This window comes from Berghia stephanieae, chromosome 3 (genome assembly GCF_034508935.2).
Source record: "Berghia stephanieae isolate SIO BIC M18660-M18661 chromosome 3, UCSD_Bste_1.3, whole genome shotgun sequence".
Taxonomy (NCBI): Eukaryota; Metazoa; Mollusca; class Gastropoda; order Nudibranchia; family Aeolidiidae; genus Berghia; species Berghia stephanieae.
In genome coordinates, this window is record NC_088362.1 from 98536322 (window position 1) to 98555435 (window position 19114).

The following is a 19114-nucleotide window of genomic DNA, read 5'->3' on the forward strand; positions in this document are numbered from 1 at the left end:
TGTTCTGTAACGCTAGCCCAGCATCAAAATCAAAAAGATAATATCCCCAAAATTAAAGGAGAAAACATGGAGATTGTGGAATGCCATCAAAGAGAATTTGGTACTCAAAGTGGATAAGAGATGATAGTGACAAATTTTAATCATAAACCGTGGAAATGTCCTAGTTGAGACTATTGCCATGACGTCATGGATGAACGTTAACTCTTTACCTGCGGAGTTTGTGATGGTACCCTTATCTGATATGATGTCTTACTGTTTTCACAAAGAGAATAATGGCGTGACAGGAATCTGAAAAAGTGTATAAAACTTGCCAGAGAAAGCGAATATATATATATATATATATATATATATATATATATATATATATATATATATATATAATACATAATACATAAATACACAAGAAACAACTATCCCAAAAAATCAAATTGCCTGATCAAGGAAGAAGGCTGATTTTCATTGGAATTTTATTTTCTTCTTGTATTTGTCTTCACGTTTTGTCTGGCGCCGTTTCTTAATATAGATACACATTTTCATATTTCTACTTTGCACGAATCCCTACTCCCCAATGTGTCTCAATGTCACGACACCTATGGAACGGATTTGCTGAATTCCCTGTTGTAGCGCTGTTAATTCTCTCTTGGTGAAAGGATTACGATATGATCTTACTTTATAGTAAAACCGAACCCGGTTTGTTAAAGGTTACTGTTAGGTAAAACTGCGTGGCTCGGCTGGATGTGAAAATAGCGAGGAGAGAATCAAACCTGAATCGTGGGATATTACAGCTGCTATGGCGACTGCAGTCATGTTAATCACAACATGACACCATCACGAGTAAACGTATCTGGTACGATTACACATTGTCTCATAATAAAATCTGATATCGAGAGCAGAGGCTGAGATGACCGGCTGTTGGTTTCTCTGGGCTATGATCGCGATGGCCTAACGGTTTAAAAAAATTTTTTTTTTTTTTCATTTTAAAATTGACCAATAATAATTGGCTGTATTGAACGTATAATAAGATGTTTGTTTGTATTTTTTCAAAGTAAGCGCATCGTTATATGATTGTACGCCATACTGCAATCACAATTCCAGTTTGATATGGCAGAATGTTATGATTAATCCTTACTGTATTGCATCTGTTGAACAATACAAGGAATGGGCTATGCAACAATACGCTTTATAACCCCTCCCCTTCCCACTCTCAACAAGAGTTCGACTTGCTTTTTGCTGCGAATATAAATTTGATATTCTCTCAACACATTTCAGCAATATTCTAACGATCACGAAATATGATATTGCCTGTTTTGAAATATATTATATATGTTTGGATATCATTTTCATCGAATCGATTTGTAACCCGATTTCCAATATGTCATAACCGGACTCTCACTTTACCAAATCGATGCTTGGCAAATAATTCTAATCGATCATTAAGTCTTGCTTTAAACTTGATTCCTTGTGGTGTCTTGTACAAACATGAAAACCAACAGATCATGAATAGACAGAGAAACCTTGCCGTATCGCCATTCCAATACACGTACAAAATCAAATCAAATTAATGACATCGCTGGTCATTGTAGCCAGAGTGTCATGTTATAATCTACCGTCATTGCATAGCTTTCGTTTACTTTCAACTCTAAAAATCAAGTCAAAATCTCCCAAGAAAATGAAAAGTAGTTTTTAGTTAGAAGTGCTCAATGAACCAATTAATGATCTCATTGTATTGAATACAACTCACCATTCACTTTCTGTTTGGTGGTCGCCGCGCCGCCTTGTGTTCTGACGTAAATTTTTGGTCACTGTCAGGCTAAGAGATTACGAAGGCTACGCAAAAATATGCCCTGGTCCCACCATTCATGACTGTAGGGGAGGTTTTACTGTAAAGGCATTTGGACCGCTTGCCCGGCAAGATTCTCCTCACTGCTTCACTGCTTATTTTTCTTTTCTTTTTTTTTTTTTTTTATCCTCGTCCTGTCTTTTTCCTTTTTCCCATTTCTATCTATTTTTCATTGATTCATTCATTTGCAATTTTTCAGGTTGTATGTAGTACATACTAATTTCACAGGTTCTAGTCGGCGGAAAACGGGTTTTACCTGTGCAAAGCGTATTATTAACCAGCAAGCTGCCATTCCCGTTGTTGTGGTAGCATCATCTTGTCCAAAGCTGTCAGTGGACAACATTGAGCTGTCAATGGGTCCCCTTTGACCATCTGTCTGTTTGTCCGTCTGTCTCCCTGACTGTCTTTGCCTGTCTGTCACATGAACGGGCAAGTCCACGTCCTATTCCTGAATATTATAGTTATAGATAGTCATCAAGGAAGATATCCATCGCTTGCTTTGTCAATTCGTTATCCTTTGTAGATGGTCTGCCATAATCTCCAATGGCCGGGAGAGTTTAGTCATTGGGAGAATATTATAGTCGTTTGCTTATTGCTCGAATGCGTTTCGTTTTGTCTTGTGTTTAGTAGTTGTATTGCTTTTTTGTTTGTTGTGTCTTTATGTGTATGTGTGTGTGTGTGTGTGCGAGCGTGTATGTGTGTGTGTGTGTGTGTGTGTGTGATAAAGGTGAGAAGTATTTTTCGTTGAACGCGGGGCGTTGAACTCTGGACCTCAATATATAGAAAACATGGTTTACGACCAAAAAGCCAATTCACACCATTAATTTTATTGTTAAAAACATTCATATATTTCTTCTCTTTGTATCAACATGAAATGCTTTCGTTTATCTGCGAGTTTTGATGCTGTTCGTTCGTATGTCCCATTTGTAAAATGAAAAGAATTATTTTATTCTGTTTGGCTCTGTTGTTTTGTATTATGACACTGGGCTTCTCTGATTTTCGATCCCTAGTGGGACTCTCAGTATTGGAAGCACAATGTTTGGTCCTTGGAAAAGACACATTCGCAACACTTTCTAGTCTTACTCAGATATAAAATGGTTGGCTGGCAAGTGACAGTTTTATTTGTCGAAGAAAATAATAATAGTGTCTTAAGGACGCCATAACTTATTGTACTAAGCGAAGCACTTTGTAAAACACTTTGAGCATATTTATTAGGTTGTCTCTGAGGCTCTTCATTGGGTTTCTTTCAAATTCAAAATACTCAATATTCAATGGTTACTTACTCTTAAGGTTTCTTCTGTGAATGTAGATATTTGTCCACTATAAACCTTCTCGGTCAAATAATTCCAAATTGCGTAATCCATGGATTCAGGCCGGGTGGTTAAGTCGGCCAGTTGTCTTTCTCTATGAAATAAATATTCATACTTCGAAGAAAAGCTTGTGTTCATTTGCTCGTATAAGATATAGTACCAGCTTGTTGAAAAATTAAATTCCTTCCTGGATAAAATTGTTCACAGTCTGAAAAAAGATTTTCTTCAAATAGGGAATGAGATTAGCGGAAGAGTAGCGTCCCTTGACTGGACGTCACCTTACAGAGAGAACGTCAATTTGGTTTTGAAGTGTCTCAAGCCGCTTTCACCGGAAGCGAGGACGAGAGACCCATGCTCACAACCAACATGACTTTTCAGCCGGTGATGTCACAGACTATGGGTGACGTCCAATCAAGGGACGATACTCTTCCGCTAATCTCATTCCCTATAGTTTTTATTTGTAATTATCAGCATAGAGTTTCCCAGGCATACCAACACGAATATCTTATTTTTAAAATTTCAAAGCGCAAATTGTGTCAGAATAAGTTGCGTCATCCTTTCGATATCGAAATTTTTAGGTGGTGTTACAATATTTTATATTATTCAAAAACAGTTATTTTAATTATTTTGATATTTTGCAATTCTATTTATAAAGGATAGTTGAAATAGTAATAACAATTTGAAAAAGATATCTTTATAACATTTTAAAATAAAAAGGAAGAAGTTTTTTTTGGTTGTTTTTTTGTTTTGTTTTTGTTTATTTGTGTTTTTTTTATGTAACCACCTGATGTAATTGATATTGCGCTATGTAAAGCTGACTTTTGATTTGATACATCTTTGAGGTTGGGAATAAGTAGGTGACTGGGTCAGGTGAGAGACATTTTGATTTATTTATACGTAAGACGGCCAGACAATCACATAATGAACATGTCACCCTTTTTGTTCGTGTCGACCTGCCCTTCTCTGAAGAACAAGTTCAGGTAATCTACAGGACTTCCCGCTTCATTCCTCCTCCATCTTTCATTGTGGCATTCATCCCAACCAACACCTTTTACCTTTCGCCCTTTCAACACATTTTTCTTGCGTCATTTCATGTTGGTTTTTGGTAATTCTACCTTGTGTCGGCAAAACACTTTTTTTTAAAAGAAATTGATCAGACAACTTATCTACACTCAAATATCGACCTATTCAGATGAACCAAGGTGCATATATTTGCAGGTCTGATAACTTAACTGAATTATGTATGGGCTTGATTTATCATTGTTGTAATGGACAATATTTTCGTTGATTTTAGACCATTACACCAATGAGCCCATAACAACTTGGGTTTTAAGATCTGCAAAGTAGTGCACGTCGGATAAAACCCATTTTTGAAAAGATTGTAGCCCATCGCCTCAAAACGGTTTTATGTCGGGGTTATAAACTTTGAATTTATGGTAAGAAAGAAGCAATATTTTAAAATGATAATTCATGGAGGAGAATGGATATAACTTAGTGAAGGGAGAAAAACCAAAATCGAACATTTCTGGTCATTCCAATTTTCAAATCCATGTTAGCATCTTCATCACCGAGATATGGTACCACTTTAGGGCGGTGGGTCAACGTATGTCAAACCAGAGACTTCAAAGTAGTCCCGGATCTAATGCATTTTGACTATTTGAGTACATCTTAATCTACAGATAATTTAAGACACTGGGTTTTCTGGCCAAAACAGGGAATGGGATTAGCGGAAGAGTAGCGTTCCTTGATTGGACGTCACCCATAGTCTGTGACGTCACCGGCGGAGAAGTTATTAGAGAGAGAACGTCATGTTACGGAAGCGAGGACGAGAGACCATGCGCACAACCAACTTTTCCGCCGGTGACGTCACAGACTATGGGTGACGTCCAATCAAGGGACGCTACTCTTCCGCTAATCTCATTCCCTATATGAAAACGTGAGAGTCTTTTTTAGAAGGTGAAGGTTTTATTTTATGGATATTTGAAGTCAAAGAAATCTCGTAAAAATGTTAAAAGTTTGTTTTGTCAATGCACAACAGAATTGATGTTTTTATGCGGTTTTAGATTTGTTAGTTGTAGTAACGTATTCAGGTTGTACGTGTTTATTCTCAGGCATTTTAGTTAGTCTCCAGCCTTTACATCATAGAGGGAAAATAGTCAAATGTTACACATGAATGAATACAGTTAACACTCTTATCTGTCTGAACCGTTAAAACCTGTTTACTAATCTTTTTTTTGTGTGTGTGTTTTTTGTTTTTTTTTTTTGCAGTCAGTTATGGGTAACAGAGGGAAAGAGGTAGATAGCTAGATAGATAGATAGATAGATAGATAGATAGATAGATAGATAGATAGATAGATAGATAGATAGATAGATAGATAGATAGATAGGTTGATAGATAGGTAGATAGATAAATAGATAGATATAGAGAGAAAAAAAAAAGAGAGAGAGAGAGAGAGAGAGAGTGTGTGTGTGTGTGTGTGTGTGTGTGTGTGTGAAAGAGAGAGAGAGTGAGAGAGAGAGTGTGTGTGCATGTGTGTGTGTGTGTGTGTGTATGGATATATATATAGAATAAGATGAGAAGTCACGGGTTTGAGAAGTTTGAACTAGCTGAGGGTCATTTTCATTCATTGTTATTTGAAGTGAAAGTTTTATAGCCAAAATGAATAAACCTATTTTGTCGGTGTGACGACATCACCAATAATGAATAGACACTAGGGTTATAAAGTAACCACTAATGACACTGGACTCGACTCAATGAACATCTTTGTCTTGGTATTTTGTCGTCAATTGTCATAATGATAAACCTATTACGTTGCTATGTATTAATATTGATTCGTGTGAGTCCGACTAAAAGCAAAGCATTAAAAATATTATACTTGTACAGTGCTGTCTGGGAGGTTTTGTTTAATGCATTGCATTTAGTCGGAGACAATATCCGGCACGCCCAGCAATATGGAACGCTGGAGATGGGTGACCAAATTTTATCTACATAATATTAAGTGGTTGCCTCCCATGGGCATCGGATATCCGGATGCTCGGATTCTAGCACGCTTTTTGGCTTCTCCAGGGAGCGGGTTAGAATCTAGCGAGTACTGTATTTGACCCTCTTCAAACTGGTAAAATGTCGGAGTGACGGCTGAATCGAAACAAAAAAAAATGAATTTAAAGTAAATTTGATCAGAGATTCTTACGTTTCGCCTTCAAGAAAATGTATTGATTTTTCTTACAAAATTAGCCAGTGTTTCACATTTTAGATATAAATTCAATTTTCAGCATCTAGAACGACCCGCATAGTACAAGTTTGAGACGTTGGGTCATTTATGGTTATGATATATTTCTTACAGTGGTTTGTCCCAGGTGTGATTCTTTGGAAAACATTTTTTTTTAACCATAGAAATTAATTAATGGTTCCAAAATGACGGAATATCAGCAATGTCCGATTTCAAGTTTACATGTGTTTTCAATGGAATATTCTATACCTCACTGCAAACATAAGGTAATGAAACAATAATAACATAGCGACATTCGTGAAAAGGATTTGAACTTCTTGCCTTCGGATGTACGGTGCCAATCAAGAAGGGTCAGATTGATGCCTGGATGGTACGTCTGTCCCCGGCCCTGGATCTGTGGCACGTGATTTAGAATGATGAAATGGTCCTATCATAGCCGGATCAAGAATGGACTAGACCGCCAAAAGGTAGGAAAACTTGACTTGTGGAGGTTTTTGTTGAAGGATGGTCTGGTTATAGTTATAGTTGAATGGTCGATTGATGGACTGGATGATTGCATAAATGAATAAATAAACAAGTGAATGGCCGGTTGACTGAATGATTGCATGAATGAATACACGTATACATGAGTGATGGAAGTTGTGACAGGAGCTCGGTAGATGGTTAGGTTGTTCGGTGAATGTTTTATAGCACACAAATATATATTATATAGAGAGAAGATAGAGAAGGGGGGGGGGGGGGGAGTGAGAAGTGGGAATTAGAAATAGGTAGTAGAGTAGAGTGGGACAAACACACACACACACATAAACACACACACACACACACAAGAGAGAAAGAGGGAGAGAGAGAGAGAGAGAGAGAGAGAGAGAGAGAGAGAGAGAGAGAGAGAGAGAGAGAGAGAGAGAGAGAGAGAAACAGTAATTTTATTATAAATAAAAGAACTTGAAAGATGGGATGTTTTAAAATAAGTTTACGACAAGACCTGTTCTGCATGCTTAGGCAATGAATTCATTCACAAAAAGATGGACACGGCCTCTTGCCCCTTGTTTAACTTTCCCATTCCCAACTATTCATCCCTGATGGACTTCGCAAGTTCTTTCTTTTTTATCTTTGCCAACCCGCCCATTCCTCTTTGAGTCCCCGCCATTGTTTGATTTGATATCGTATTCATATTCCTCTTCGGAATCTGAAAAAAGAAATCTTCCTTTTTCAAAAGACTATTTCGGCCAGGAAACTTTTCCTTCAAATATCAATCGATTAACAAGCTATCCCAGTCTTGTCAGACTGATAAAAATGTGGGTGAGTTCATAGCACTTTATCCACTAAATTATGTGCTCAGAGCGCTTTAAAAACGCCCCAAGCCAAAACATATAAAATGAAAAGTACGTAAGAATGCAGTCTGTAAGATTATCTGATATTTTCTTTTCGGCAAAGACAACGTTGTCAACTGATAGATACTCAATATTACTTAAACTAAACATCAAACTTGGGACTTCAAATAAATACTTTAACAACTTCAAAAAAGTATCTCATCGAACTAAGGGGTAATAATCAGTGCCTAACAGTTGACGTTGTCTCTGCCGAAAAGAAAGTATCAGAACATTTTACAGACTGCATGCTTACGCACTTTTCATTTTACACGGTTTGGCTTGGGACCGTTTTTAAAGTGCTTTGTGTACATAATTTAATGGATATGGTTTTGTGTTAACACCCACACCTTTATCAGTGTGATGAGAGGACAATAGGATTTATGACTCGTAAAACTTTGAGTTACCATACTAAAAGAAAACCTATTTTTGTGGTTTGGCTTTAAATCTCAAGTGACCCCGACCAGGTCAAATGCAAACCTTTAAAATGTTAATGGGAGTGTGGTTAAAGACATCTTCTATAGATTTACTCGAGAGTGAACATGTTTTAAATCGCCAGGATATTGTATCATTACCCATCTGGACTGACACAAAATAAGATTAGAATAGAGTTTATTTTTTATTATTGTTTGTTAGTTTGATTTATATTTGTTTTGTCAAAGAGAAGAGCTTGGAAAAGGAGATTTTAAGAAGGTTATTGGGATAACGTGAAGTGAATACTATAATGTCATCCACTGGTAAAAAGTTAGTTCTCTTTTATAAATCTTGGGCTGTCAAGCTGTTTAAATATACAAATAAAACAAACAAACAAAACGCACACACACATACACACACTCGCATACACACGGAGAGAGAGAGAGAGAGAGAGAGAGAGAGAGAGAGAGAGAGAGAGAGAGAGAGAGAGGGAGAGAGAGATGATTTAGTGATAAGAAGATGGACAAGCAGATTAGAGGTGAGGATAATAAAGTTTGTTGATGAGATACATGGACCTAAATTTAGGTCCATGATGAGAACCAAAAACATACAAATTATTGAAGGTGAAAATGTGGTTAGGACCGGTTACCAGAAAGTGTCTGCATAATTTGCCAAACAAATCATATTATGGTGGAACAATTTGTACATTGGAGTTGAAAAGTTACTTCAGCAATGTTTAATTAATTTATTTCCATTAAAATAGATAGGAAATAAACTAATTTTTTTTTTGTTTCTCACTGCCTCAAATATTATTTGTTGATATATAGTCGTAATGATAATGTATTTAACGATTTGTATGCGACATAAGTTTGTATATAAATGTATACATTGTTCTGAAAAAAACGTAGTTCTAACACTCCCCCCCCCCCCCCCCCCCCTTTTTTTCTGCTCTCAAGTAAAAGAGACTTAACTCTATCTTGACAAATTAATGTCTTCAAATATTATTTTTAATAGTTCGGTTTTACATCCGAAATGTCAAACTGGCAGCCTATGATCAGGAGAACAGGTCCACTCTGTTATGACATCACTGTACGCGGTTGCTATGACGCGGTAGATTAAAAGTGTGGACTGCCGCGCATTCATGAGAAATGTCTCTAGTAAACGAATAAAAATATTTGTGGCACATACAGGTATTGGGTGCACTGTCCTACATTGACGCACTCTGACAAAATACCTATATGTATTTATTTTGGCGAGAAAACCTACTTTACTTCACCTATCGATGAATTAAGGTTAGCAGATGGTTATTATCGGGGGCATCGTGGCTCAGTGGTATGGTCTTTGCTTCGTACCCGAAAGTTACCGAGTTCAATCACCCGCCGCTGCGTTGTGTGTCCTTGAGCAAGTCATCTCGCCCTAGCTCACTTTGCGGCGCTGCTCTGCGGCTAACGCCTGGGTTATTCCAGTCTTCCCTTGGAATAGACACTAAAGACAAACTTCCCATTGGGGATGAATAAAGGGAATTTTATTATTAATTTAATATTTATGATAAGAATGATTTCAGGATTAAATGAGCATTAAATATGAAAGAAAGAAATATACAACTTCACCCCATGCTCAATGCATGCGTTGTGAACAAATTTTCCATTTCATACAGAAGGCTTCATGTCGCATATCAGGCTCTTTACGTGTACCAGTATTATTACAATAACTTTCTGCCAGTACTCATTCATACCTGAGTGAATGACATACAGACACACACGCACACACAAACAGAGAGAGAGAGAGAGAGAGAGAGAGAGAGAGAGAGAGATAAAGAGAAAAAAGGCAAGAGAGAGATAGATAAAGATATATATATATATATATATATATATATATATATATATATATATATATATATAATAAATGGGGAGAAAATGAAATAGACAGAGGGAGGCAGAAATATTGAAAATAAATAATTCAATAAATTGATTAATTGACCGGTTAATTTTCTGATCAATTGTTTACCGATGCCATCCATGGATGGTTACTTGGCATTTTTTTTCCCGATTTCGTAATCATCTTCACAGCGTTATATCAATAGGGCCTTTTCGCTGGCTTGTTGCAAGCACAACTCAACGTTTTCTTGATCTTTGTGGCATTTTACAGTTCAGGTCTAGTCATCTTCACTACGGTATTTCAACAGAGCCTTTTCCCTGTCTTGTTGCAAGCACTACTCAACGTTTTCTCGATCTTTGTGGCATTTTACAGAACAGGTCTAGTCATCCGAAAAGACAAGAAGGCCCTAGATAATGGATTACCGACACCAAAAACAAAACAGTTTAAAGAATGAAAAGACGGGGTTAGACAATATATTTAGAGACACGTGACGTCAGTAGACGAATAAAAATGCTGTGCCGTTTCGACACCCTCAATGGTAGACAAATGTCACAAGGACAGTCGTGCTTCTCTGTCATGTATGTATGTATATGTGTATGGGTGTATGTATATATGTGTATGGGTGTGTGTGTCTCTGAATTTATGTGTGTATGGATGGATGAATGGAAGGATGGATAGATGGATTGATGGACGGGCGGACGGGCGGATGGATGGATCGATGGATGGATGTCCATTTGTGTGTGTGTGTGTGTGTGTGTGTGTGTGTGCGTGCATGAATGCGTGAGTATGTATGTATGTCTGTGTGTATGTATTATGTATGTGTGTATGTATATATGTATGTATTATTTGCTTGTAGTGCCGGAATGCAATAAATGTCTGTCTATCTGTCTGTATGTCTGTCTCTTTGTCTGTCTATCTCTTTTAGAAACAGGACGATGCATTGAGCCTTGAATGCTTTATCAAATCAACGTTTGCTATGCCATTATCTATTGGATACTTTAAAAAATACACATTACAATAACATCCATCATAACTGGCAGTCATTTGTCCATCACTAATATCCTTTTTCCTCCACAACAAGACACCAACGGCCCCTTGTCTTGTGGACACCGCTCGTGGTAATGTTACCAGTTTATTGGATAAAATATCAAAAGATACAAACTGCATACTGCTCTATATTGTCAGTAGATACAAACTGCATACTGCCGTGTAATGTCATAAGACACCAACAACACATTGCTCTATAATGTCATATTATACAAACTGCATACTGCCCTGTAATGTCATAAGACACCAACAACACATTGCTCTATAATGTCATATTATACAAAGGAAGTGGTTATTCAGTATCAGATACTGAATAGTGCTTTGCCACTATTCAGTATCCATAAGGAACTCTTTTTTATAGAGAGAGTGAAAAGTGCGACAATCTCGGTTGAATGGAAATAAACTGCTGACCTACTACCAGACTGAACTCGTGCAGTAACTGACAGCCCGATTCAAAGTTGTAGAAATATTTTGATCGTAATTTTTTTAAAATTTCTGCTTTTATGCAATTAACATAGTTCAAAATATCAAAATAAGAGTGGCATTCAAATCCATTTTTAAATGTCTAAATAGACATGATTAAATGTCACTAAGAGTTCAGTGACACCATGGCTTGGTGGATATAAGCTGTTTGACTCTGAGTTTTAAGGTTCGAGAGTTCAAATCCCGGTAGGGGTAACTTGTTTTTTTTTTCCCCATTATTTTTTTAATTCCTTCTGTCTATTGATATTTTTTAAACTTTTGTTTTTATAATTTTATTTGCTTGTAATATACTTTAATGTTGATATTATACTATTGTACTTTTATTATTATTATTATTATTATATTATTATTATTATTATTATTATTATTATTATTATTATTATTATTATTATTATTATTATTATTATTATTATTATTGTAATCGTCATCATCACTATTATGATTATGATGATTATTCTTTTTTAATCAAGTGGTTGGAGTAATTTAATCAGTTATCGATTTATTACGAATATCTTTTATGTGTTATCATCTCGTTGTTGTTTTTCATTATTGTGCTCTTCTATTGTTCATTTTTTTTTTAAATCTTGTTTTTTTTTCTATTTGTCTCATTTGTTGTTGTTGTTGTTGTTGTTGTTCTTGTTCTTGTTGTTTGTTTGTTTGTTTGTTTTGTCATCTAAGGCAAACGGGATTCATTATAAATATGTGGGCAGACTTTCTGCATTTTTTAATTGAGCGATGTACTTCCGTGAATTAATTGCCGTACTATATTAAAATTTACGTGATAATAATAATAATAATAATAATAATAATAATAATAATAATAATAATAATAATAATAATAATAATAATAATAATAATAATAATAATAATAAATAATAATAATAATAATAATAATAAATAATAATAATAATTTAAATAGATACTGAATATTAGACTACAATTGACATCTATTTACTGAATACACGTGGTATTGTTAGGGGTGTTTCTTTTTTTACGAAACCTGCCAAAACACGCCGATACCCGACAAAGTTATGGGAAGTAGGCAGCAGTGGGGAGTGAACCTGGGACTCAGGGAAGTGTACACCGTTGGGGAGTGAACCTGGGGCTGGGTTTCGTAAAAAAAAAGCAATTACTTTTTTACGAAACCCGACAATATCCGACAAAGTTATGGAAAGAAAGTAGGCAACAGTGGGGGAGTAAACCTGAGATTCAGGGAAGTGTACACTATTGGGGAGTAAACCTAAGTCTATGTTTTTTTGGCGGGTTTTGGCGGATTTCGTAAAAAAGTAATTGCTTCATTCTCGTCTGGTACCCATCTCCCATAGTCCGGCTTCATTTCCCACTGGTATCCATCTTCCCTAGTCCCAGGTTCATTTCCACTGATATCCTCTTCTCACAGTCCCAGGTTCACTCCCAACCGGTGTGCACTTCCCTGAGTCCCGGTTCATTGCCCAATGGTGCCCACTTCACATAACTTTTGAAAAATTCGGTAGGTTTCGAAATAAAAGTACATTCTGAGCTCACTGTCCACTGGAATCAGCCTCTCGCAGTCCCAGGTTCAATCCTCATCAGTGTCCAAATCCCAGATTCACTCCCCACTGCTGCCTGCTTCCCATAACTTTGTCGGGTTTTGGCGGGTTTCGTAAATAAGTAATTCCCCCTCCCCCTTGGTATTGCTTTTTTACAAAATCCAGAGTCCCAGGTTCACTCCCCACAAGTGTACACTTCCCTGAATCTCAGGATCACCCCCCACTGTTGCCTGCTTCAATAAGTTTGTCGGATATTGCCATGTTTTGTCGGGTTTCGTAAAAAAGTAATTGCTTTTATGTGAAACTCGCTGAAACCCACCGAAAACCAGAGTCTCAGGTTCACTCCCCACTGGTGTACACTTCCCTGAGTCTCAGGTTCACTCCCCACTGTTGCCTACTTCTCACAACTTTGTCGGATATTGCCGGATTTCGTAAAAAAAAGTAATTGCTTTTATGTGAAACTCGCTGAAACCCACCAAAAACCATAGTATCAGGTTCACTCCCCACTGGTGTACACTTCCCTGAGTCTCAGGTTCACTCCACACTGTTGCCTACTTCCCACAACTTTGTCGGATATTGCCGGGTCTCATAATAAAGTAATTGCTTTTATGTGAAACTCGTTGAAACCCGCCGAAAACCAGAGTCTCAGGTTCACTCCCACTGGTGTACACTTCCATGAATCTCAGGTTCACTCCCCACTGTTGTCTACTTCCCATAACTTTCTCAGATATTGCCAGGTTTCGTTGGGTTTCGTAAAAGAGTAATTGCTTTTATATGAAACTCGCTGAAACCCGCTGAAAACCAGAGTCTCAGGTTCACTTCCCACTGTTTGCCTACTTTCAATAACTGTCGGATATTGCCGGGTTTCGTAAAAAAGTAATTGCTTTTATGTGAAACTCGCTGAAACCCGCCGAAAACCAGAGTCTCAGGTACACTCCCCACTGGTGTACACTTCCATGAATCTCAGGTTCACTCCCCACTGTTGTCTACTTCCCATAACTTTCTCAGATATTGCCAGGTTTCGTCGGGTTTCGTAAAAGAGTAATTGCTTTTATATGAAACTCGCTGAAACCCGCTGAAAACCAGAGTCTCAGGTTCACTCTCCACTGTTTGCCTACTTTCAATAACTGTCGGATATTGCCGGGTTTAGTAAAAAAAGTAATTGCTTTTATGTGAAACTCGCTGAAACCCGCCAAAAACCATAGTCTCAGGTTCACTCCCCACTGGTGTACACTTCCCTGAGTTTCAGGTTCACTCCCCACTGGTGTACACTTCCCTGAGTCTCAGGTTCACTCCACACTGTTGCCTACTTCCCACAACTTTGTCGGATATTGCCGGGTTTCGTAAAAAAGTAATTGCTTTTATGTGAAACTCGCTGAAACCCGCCGAAAACCAGAGTCTCAGGTTCACTCCCCACTGGTGTACACTTCCATGAATCTCAGGTTCACTCCCCTCTGTTGTCTACTTCCCATAACTTTCTCAGAAATTGCCAGGTTTCGTCGGGTTTCGTAAAAGAGTAATTGCTTTTATATGAAACTCGCTGAAAACCAGAGTCTCAGGTTCATTCCCCACTGGTGTACACTTCCCTTAGTCTCAGGTTCACTCCCCATTATTTGCCTACTTTCCATAACTCTGCCCCATTTTGTTGGGATTTGGCACATTTTGTAAACAAAAAGTAATTGCTTTTTTTTTTACAAACCCGCCGAAACCCCAGTCCCAGGTTCACTCCTCACTGGTGTTTACTTCCACGAATCTCAGGTTCACTCCCCACTGTTGCCTACTACCCATAACTTTCTCGGATATTGCCAGGATTAGTCGGGTTTCGTAAAAAAGTAATTGCTTTTATATGAAACTAGCTGAAGCCCGCCGAAAACCGTAGTCTCAGGTTCACTCCCCACTGGTGTATACTTCACTGAGTCTCGGGTTCACTTCCCACGCTTTGCCGCATATTGTCGGGTATCGTAAAAAAAGGTAATTCCTCCCCCCCCCCACATTTTTTATTGCTTTTTTACAAAACCCAGAGTCCCAGGTTCACTCCCCACTGGTGTACACTTCCCTGAATCTCAGGTTCATCCCCCCCCCCCCCCCTACACACACACACACACACACACACACACACACACGCTGCTGCCTACCTCCCATAACTTTGTCGGATATTGCCGGGTGTCGTCGCGTTTCGTAAAAAGTAATTGCTTTTTATTACGAAACCCGCCGAAACCCAGTCCCAGGTTCACTCCCCACTGGTGTACACTTTTCTGAGTCCCAGATTCACTCCCACAGCCGTCCTCTTCCCATAACTTTGTCAGGTTTCGGAAAAAAAAAAAAACACCGTACAAAAACCACTATTCAGTGTCAGATACTGAATAGTGCAAAACCACTATTCAGTATCAGATACTGAATAGTACAAAAGCACTATTCAGTATCAGATACTGAATAGTGCAAAACCACTATTCAGTATCAGATACTGAATAGTGCTAGCCTTATACAAACTGCATACTGCCCTGTAATGTCATTAGATACAAGCGACACACTGCCCTTTGATGGCATAAGAAACAAATTGCATACTGCCCTATAATGGCATAAGAAACAAATTGCATACTGCTTATAATCTCATAGATACAAGCGAGACACTGCCCTATAATAACATAAGATACAAACTGCACACTGCCCTATAATGTCATTAGATACAAACTGCTTACTGTCCTATAATGGCATAAGATACAAACTGAATACTGCCCTATAATGTTATAAGGTACAACCTGCATACTGTTCTATAATGTCATAAGATATGACTCAAAGTCAATCACCTATCAATGTCTTCGCCAGCCTCCATATTTTGCCGTCTTCTAATAAAACACTTTTTAATTTAAAATTTGGCCAGGACATTTTCATCTCAACCATCAATTGATTAAAGTGAACTAATTATGGCTGGCTGATCAAAGTCAACGTCACTTTGAACAACAAGGGTGATTCCTGTTGACACCAAACGTTTGTTCGATAGATTATCTATAGTTTCCTTCTTAGAATTCCGATGCGTATGCCGTGTTGAAGGGTGTAATTTTTTACCTACTTACCCACCTATCTATCTATCAATCTATCTATCTATCTATCTATCTATCTATCTATCTATCTATCTATCTATCTATCTATCTATCTATCTATCTATCTATCTATCTATCTATTTATCTATCTATCTATCTATCTATCTATCTATCTATCTATCTATCTATCTATCTATCTATCTATCTATCTATCTATCTATCCATCTATCTATCTATCTATCTATCTATCTTTCTATTTATCTATATATCTATATCTATCTATCTATCTCTCTAAATCAGTATCCTAGATTTAACGACAACCATCAACAATAAATGACAACGTTCTAGAATGAGTTCTTACCATTGACATCTATGAGAGATGTTGATGGTTGTTACCGACGAAAGTGTTAGATAGCTGGGAAATGCCATGACTTATTAATATATGACTGCCCTCGGTGGCTTGTGTCATTCAATTATTCATCGCTATAATTCGATCTTTGGAATCAAGATTTTTATCTCAGTGTGTATTGAGAGATTCCGGGGGATAAAGAGAGAGAGAGAGAGAGAGAGAGAGAGAGAGAGAGAGAGAGAGAGAGAGAGAGAGAGAGAGAGAGAGAGAGAGGGGAGGTGGATTGAGGGAGGGACAGAGGAATAGTGATAAATAGGCAGGCAGACAGATGGATGGATAGGGGTGTATGGATCGCTAGATAGATAGATAGATAGATAGATAGATAGATGTAGATAGAAATAGATAGATAGATAGATAGATAGAGTAAGATAGATAGATGAAAGAGAGAGAGAGGGAGAGGAGAAAGGCAGAGAAAGAGAGGGAGGGGGGGGGATTGAGAGGCAGACAGAGAGAGAGAGACAAAGATAGGCAGAGAGAAAGAAAGAGAGAGAAGAGAGAGAGAGAGAGAGAGGAGAGGAGAGATGAGAGAGAGAAGAGAGAGAGAGAGGGGAGGAGGAGGGGATTGAGAGGCAGACAGAGAGAGACAAAGATAGGCAGAGAGAAAGAAAGAAAGAGAGAGAATGAGAGAGAGAGAGGGGGGGGGGGGATTGAGAGGGGGAAGAAAATGGCAGAGAGAGAAAGAAGAGAGAGAGAGGAAAGAAAGAGAGGTAAGGAAAGAGAGAAAGAGAGAGAGAGGAGAGAGAGTGAGAGTGAGGAGGTGTGGGGGGGGGGGGGGGGGGAGGTGGCAAGTAAAATGAAAATAGAAAACAGTGCGAATAGAGACAGGTGTAAGGTCAACGCCATACAAGTGACATTTAATTGAAAAGTAAAGTCTGCCATTGAAGCTTTTTGCCCTGGGTAAGCCTGTCCTGTTCTTGGTGTTTGGTTTAAAGTTGAATGTTAGGACATAGCGAGGTCATTCGTTCCATCGCAAGGATGAAAATAGCTTTGAATCTATAATATAATATTTTTACATGTCGTATTTCCTGCCTTGATACTAATGATGATGATGATGACGATAATGATGATGGTGATGATGATGATGATGATGACGATGATGATGATGATGATGATACACAAGTGCCATTATCATAATCATCATCGTCATCATAAACATCATCATCATCATCATCATCATCATCATCATCATCATCATCATCATCATCATCATCATCTTCATTAGTATCAAGGCAAGGAATACGACATGTAAAAAATATATTATCTATACATAAATGCCATCATCATCATCATCATCATCATCATCATCATCATCATCATCATCATCATCATCATCATTGTCGCTGTCACATCATCAATATTATTATCAAAACCACAATCTTCACCAGAGCTGACAAACTAGCCTTAGTCTAGTATGATGACACACTCACCTCTCTGCTCTGACCACCCTATGGACGACGACAGTCCAGGCATAGTTTCCCCTCATAACTCTTGTAATTCACCATGTGGGGTCCATGCCACAGCCTAATAGGCTTGCACGCACCTAGTCAGCTTTTAGGATCATACAACTACACACTGACAAATCGTCTTATTTGGAGTTTGCCCAAAAATTCCTACACCATTTATTGATGATGAATTATTGATAAATAACTAACATGGCCATTAACTGGACATCTTTTAAACACGAGACTTAAAAGATATCAAATGTTTACATTTTTTGTCAAGATGAAAACTATTTGAATTGCTATGGGAACCACCTGAGCGAACCAGAAGCAGAGGCAGGCAGAATAAAACATACATTGACTGTCTGCTAGATGACACAGGAATGGACAACACCCGGGAGCTGCGTACGCTTATGGAGGACAGGACAGAATGGCGAAGACTTGTGTCTCATGTTGGGCGCCCTAAGTAAAGTAGTAAAATAAAAGTTTAGCCAAACTGAAAAAGGCGTTTTGTCCCGGTATTAGTGCAGTATAGAGGACTTTGATGTATCATTATCTTGTATTATTGTATTCATGAATCATCCCATTAGTAGGAATAATAAAGACCTGTGAGAGGTGTTCAAGATTAGGGCATAGGATTAATAAAGGAAGTCCTTGTGATGATTCTTTCTGCATTCTCTACTGTAAGGTCGAATAGGGTTGGTACTTTGTGTTATCAACTAACTTTCACCTTATTCAGACATTGGCCCTATGCAATTTATAAGGAACGGGTTTTTAAAAGGGATGGAAAGTTTAAAACTATGATTTTAAAAAAAGTGTTTTTTTTATATTTTTATTTTCTTTCTCTTTTCTTTTTTCTTTTTTTTTTATTGTTTTTGTTTTTGTTTTTCTTTTTATGTATTTATTTTATAATTAATTGACACATGTGTCATGCAAGTAAAAATCTTGGGATGGCACGTGAGATATCAGGGCTTTAGAAGTGTGTTCGTGTAACTTCGCAAAATGTCCTAGATCCTAGATATTGATGTCATTCATAATCTCAATAATTATAATTACAATATTAATGTGTTTGGGTGTTGCTGCTCATTCTCCTTATCCTCTTCCTGACTTCTGCCACCACCACCACC

The 19114-nt window shown here is 37.7% G+C and overlaps 1 protein-coding gene across 3 annotated transcripts in view; it reads left to right on the forward strand.

Moving 5' to 3' along the window:
- LOC144968948 (uncharacterized) overlaps positions 1 to 19114 on the forward strand; it is a 224716-nt gene that overhangs the window by 148402 nt on the left and 57200 nt on the right. The window contains exon 2 of one of the 3 annotated variants that reach the window (XM_078907839.1): positions 6495 to 6847. The exons of the other annotated variants lie outside the window; for them this stretch is intronic. Coding sequence (XP_078763965.1) covers positions 6794 to 6847 — 54 coding nt within the window. The 5' untranslated portion in view covers positions 6495 to 6793. The remainder of the gene's footprint in view (positions 1 to 6494; positions 6848 to 19114) is intronic. 3 annotated transcript variants of the gene reach the window in all.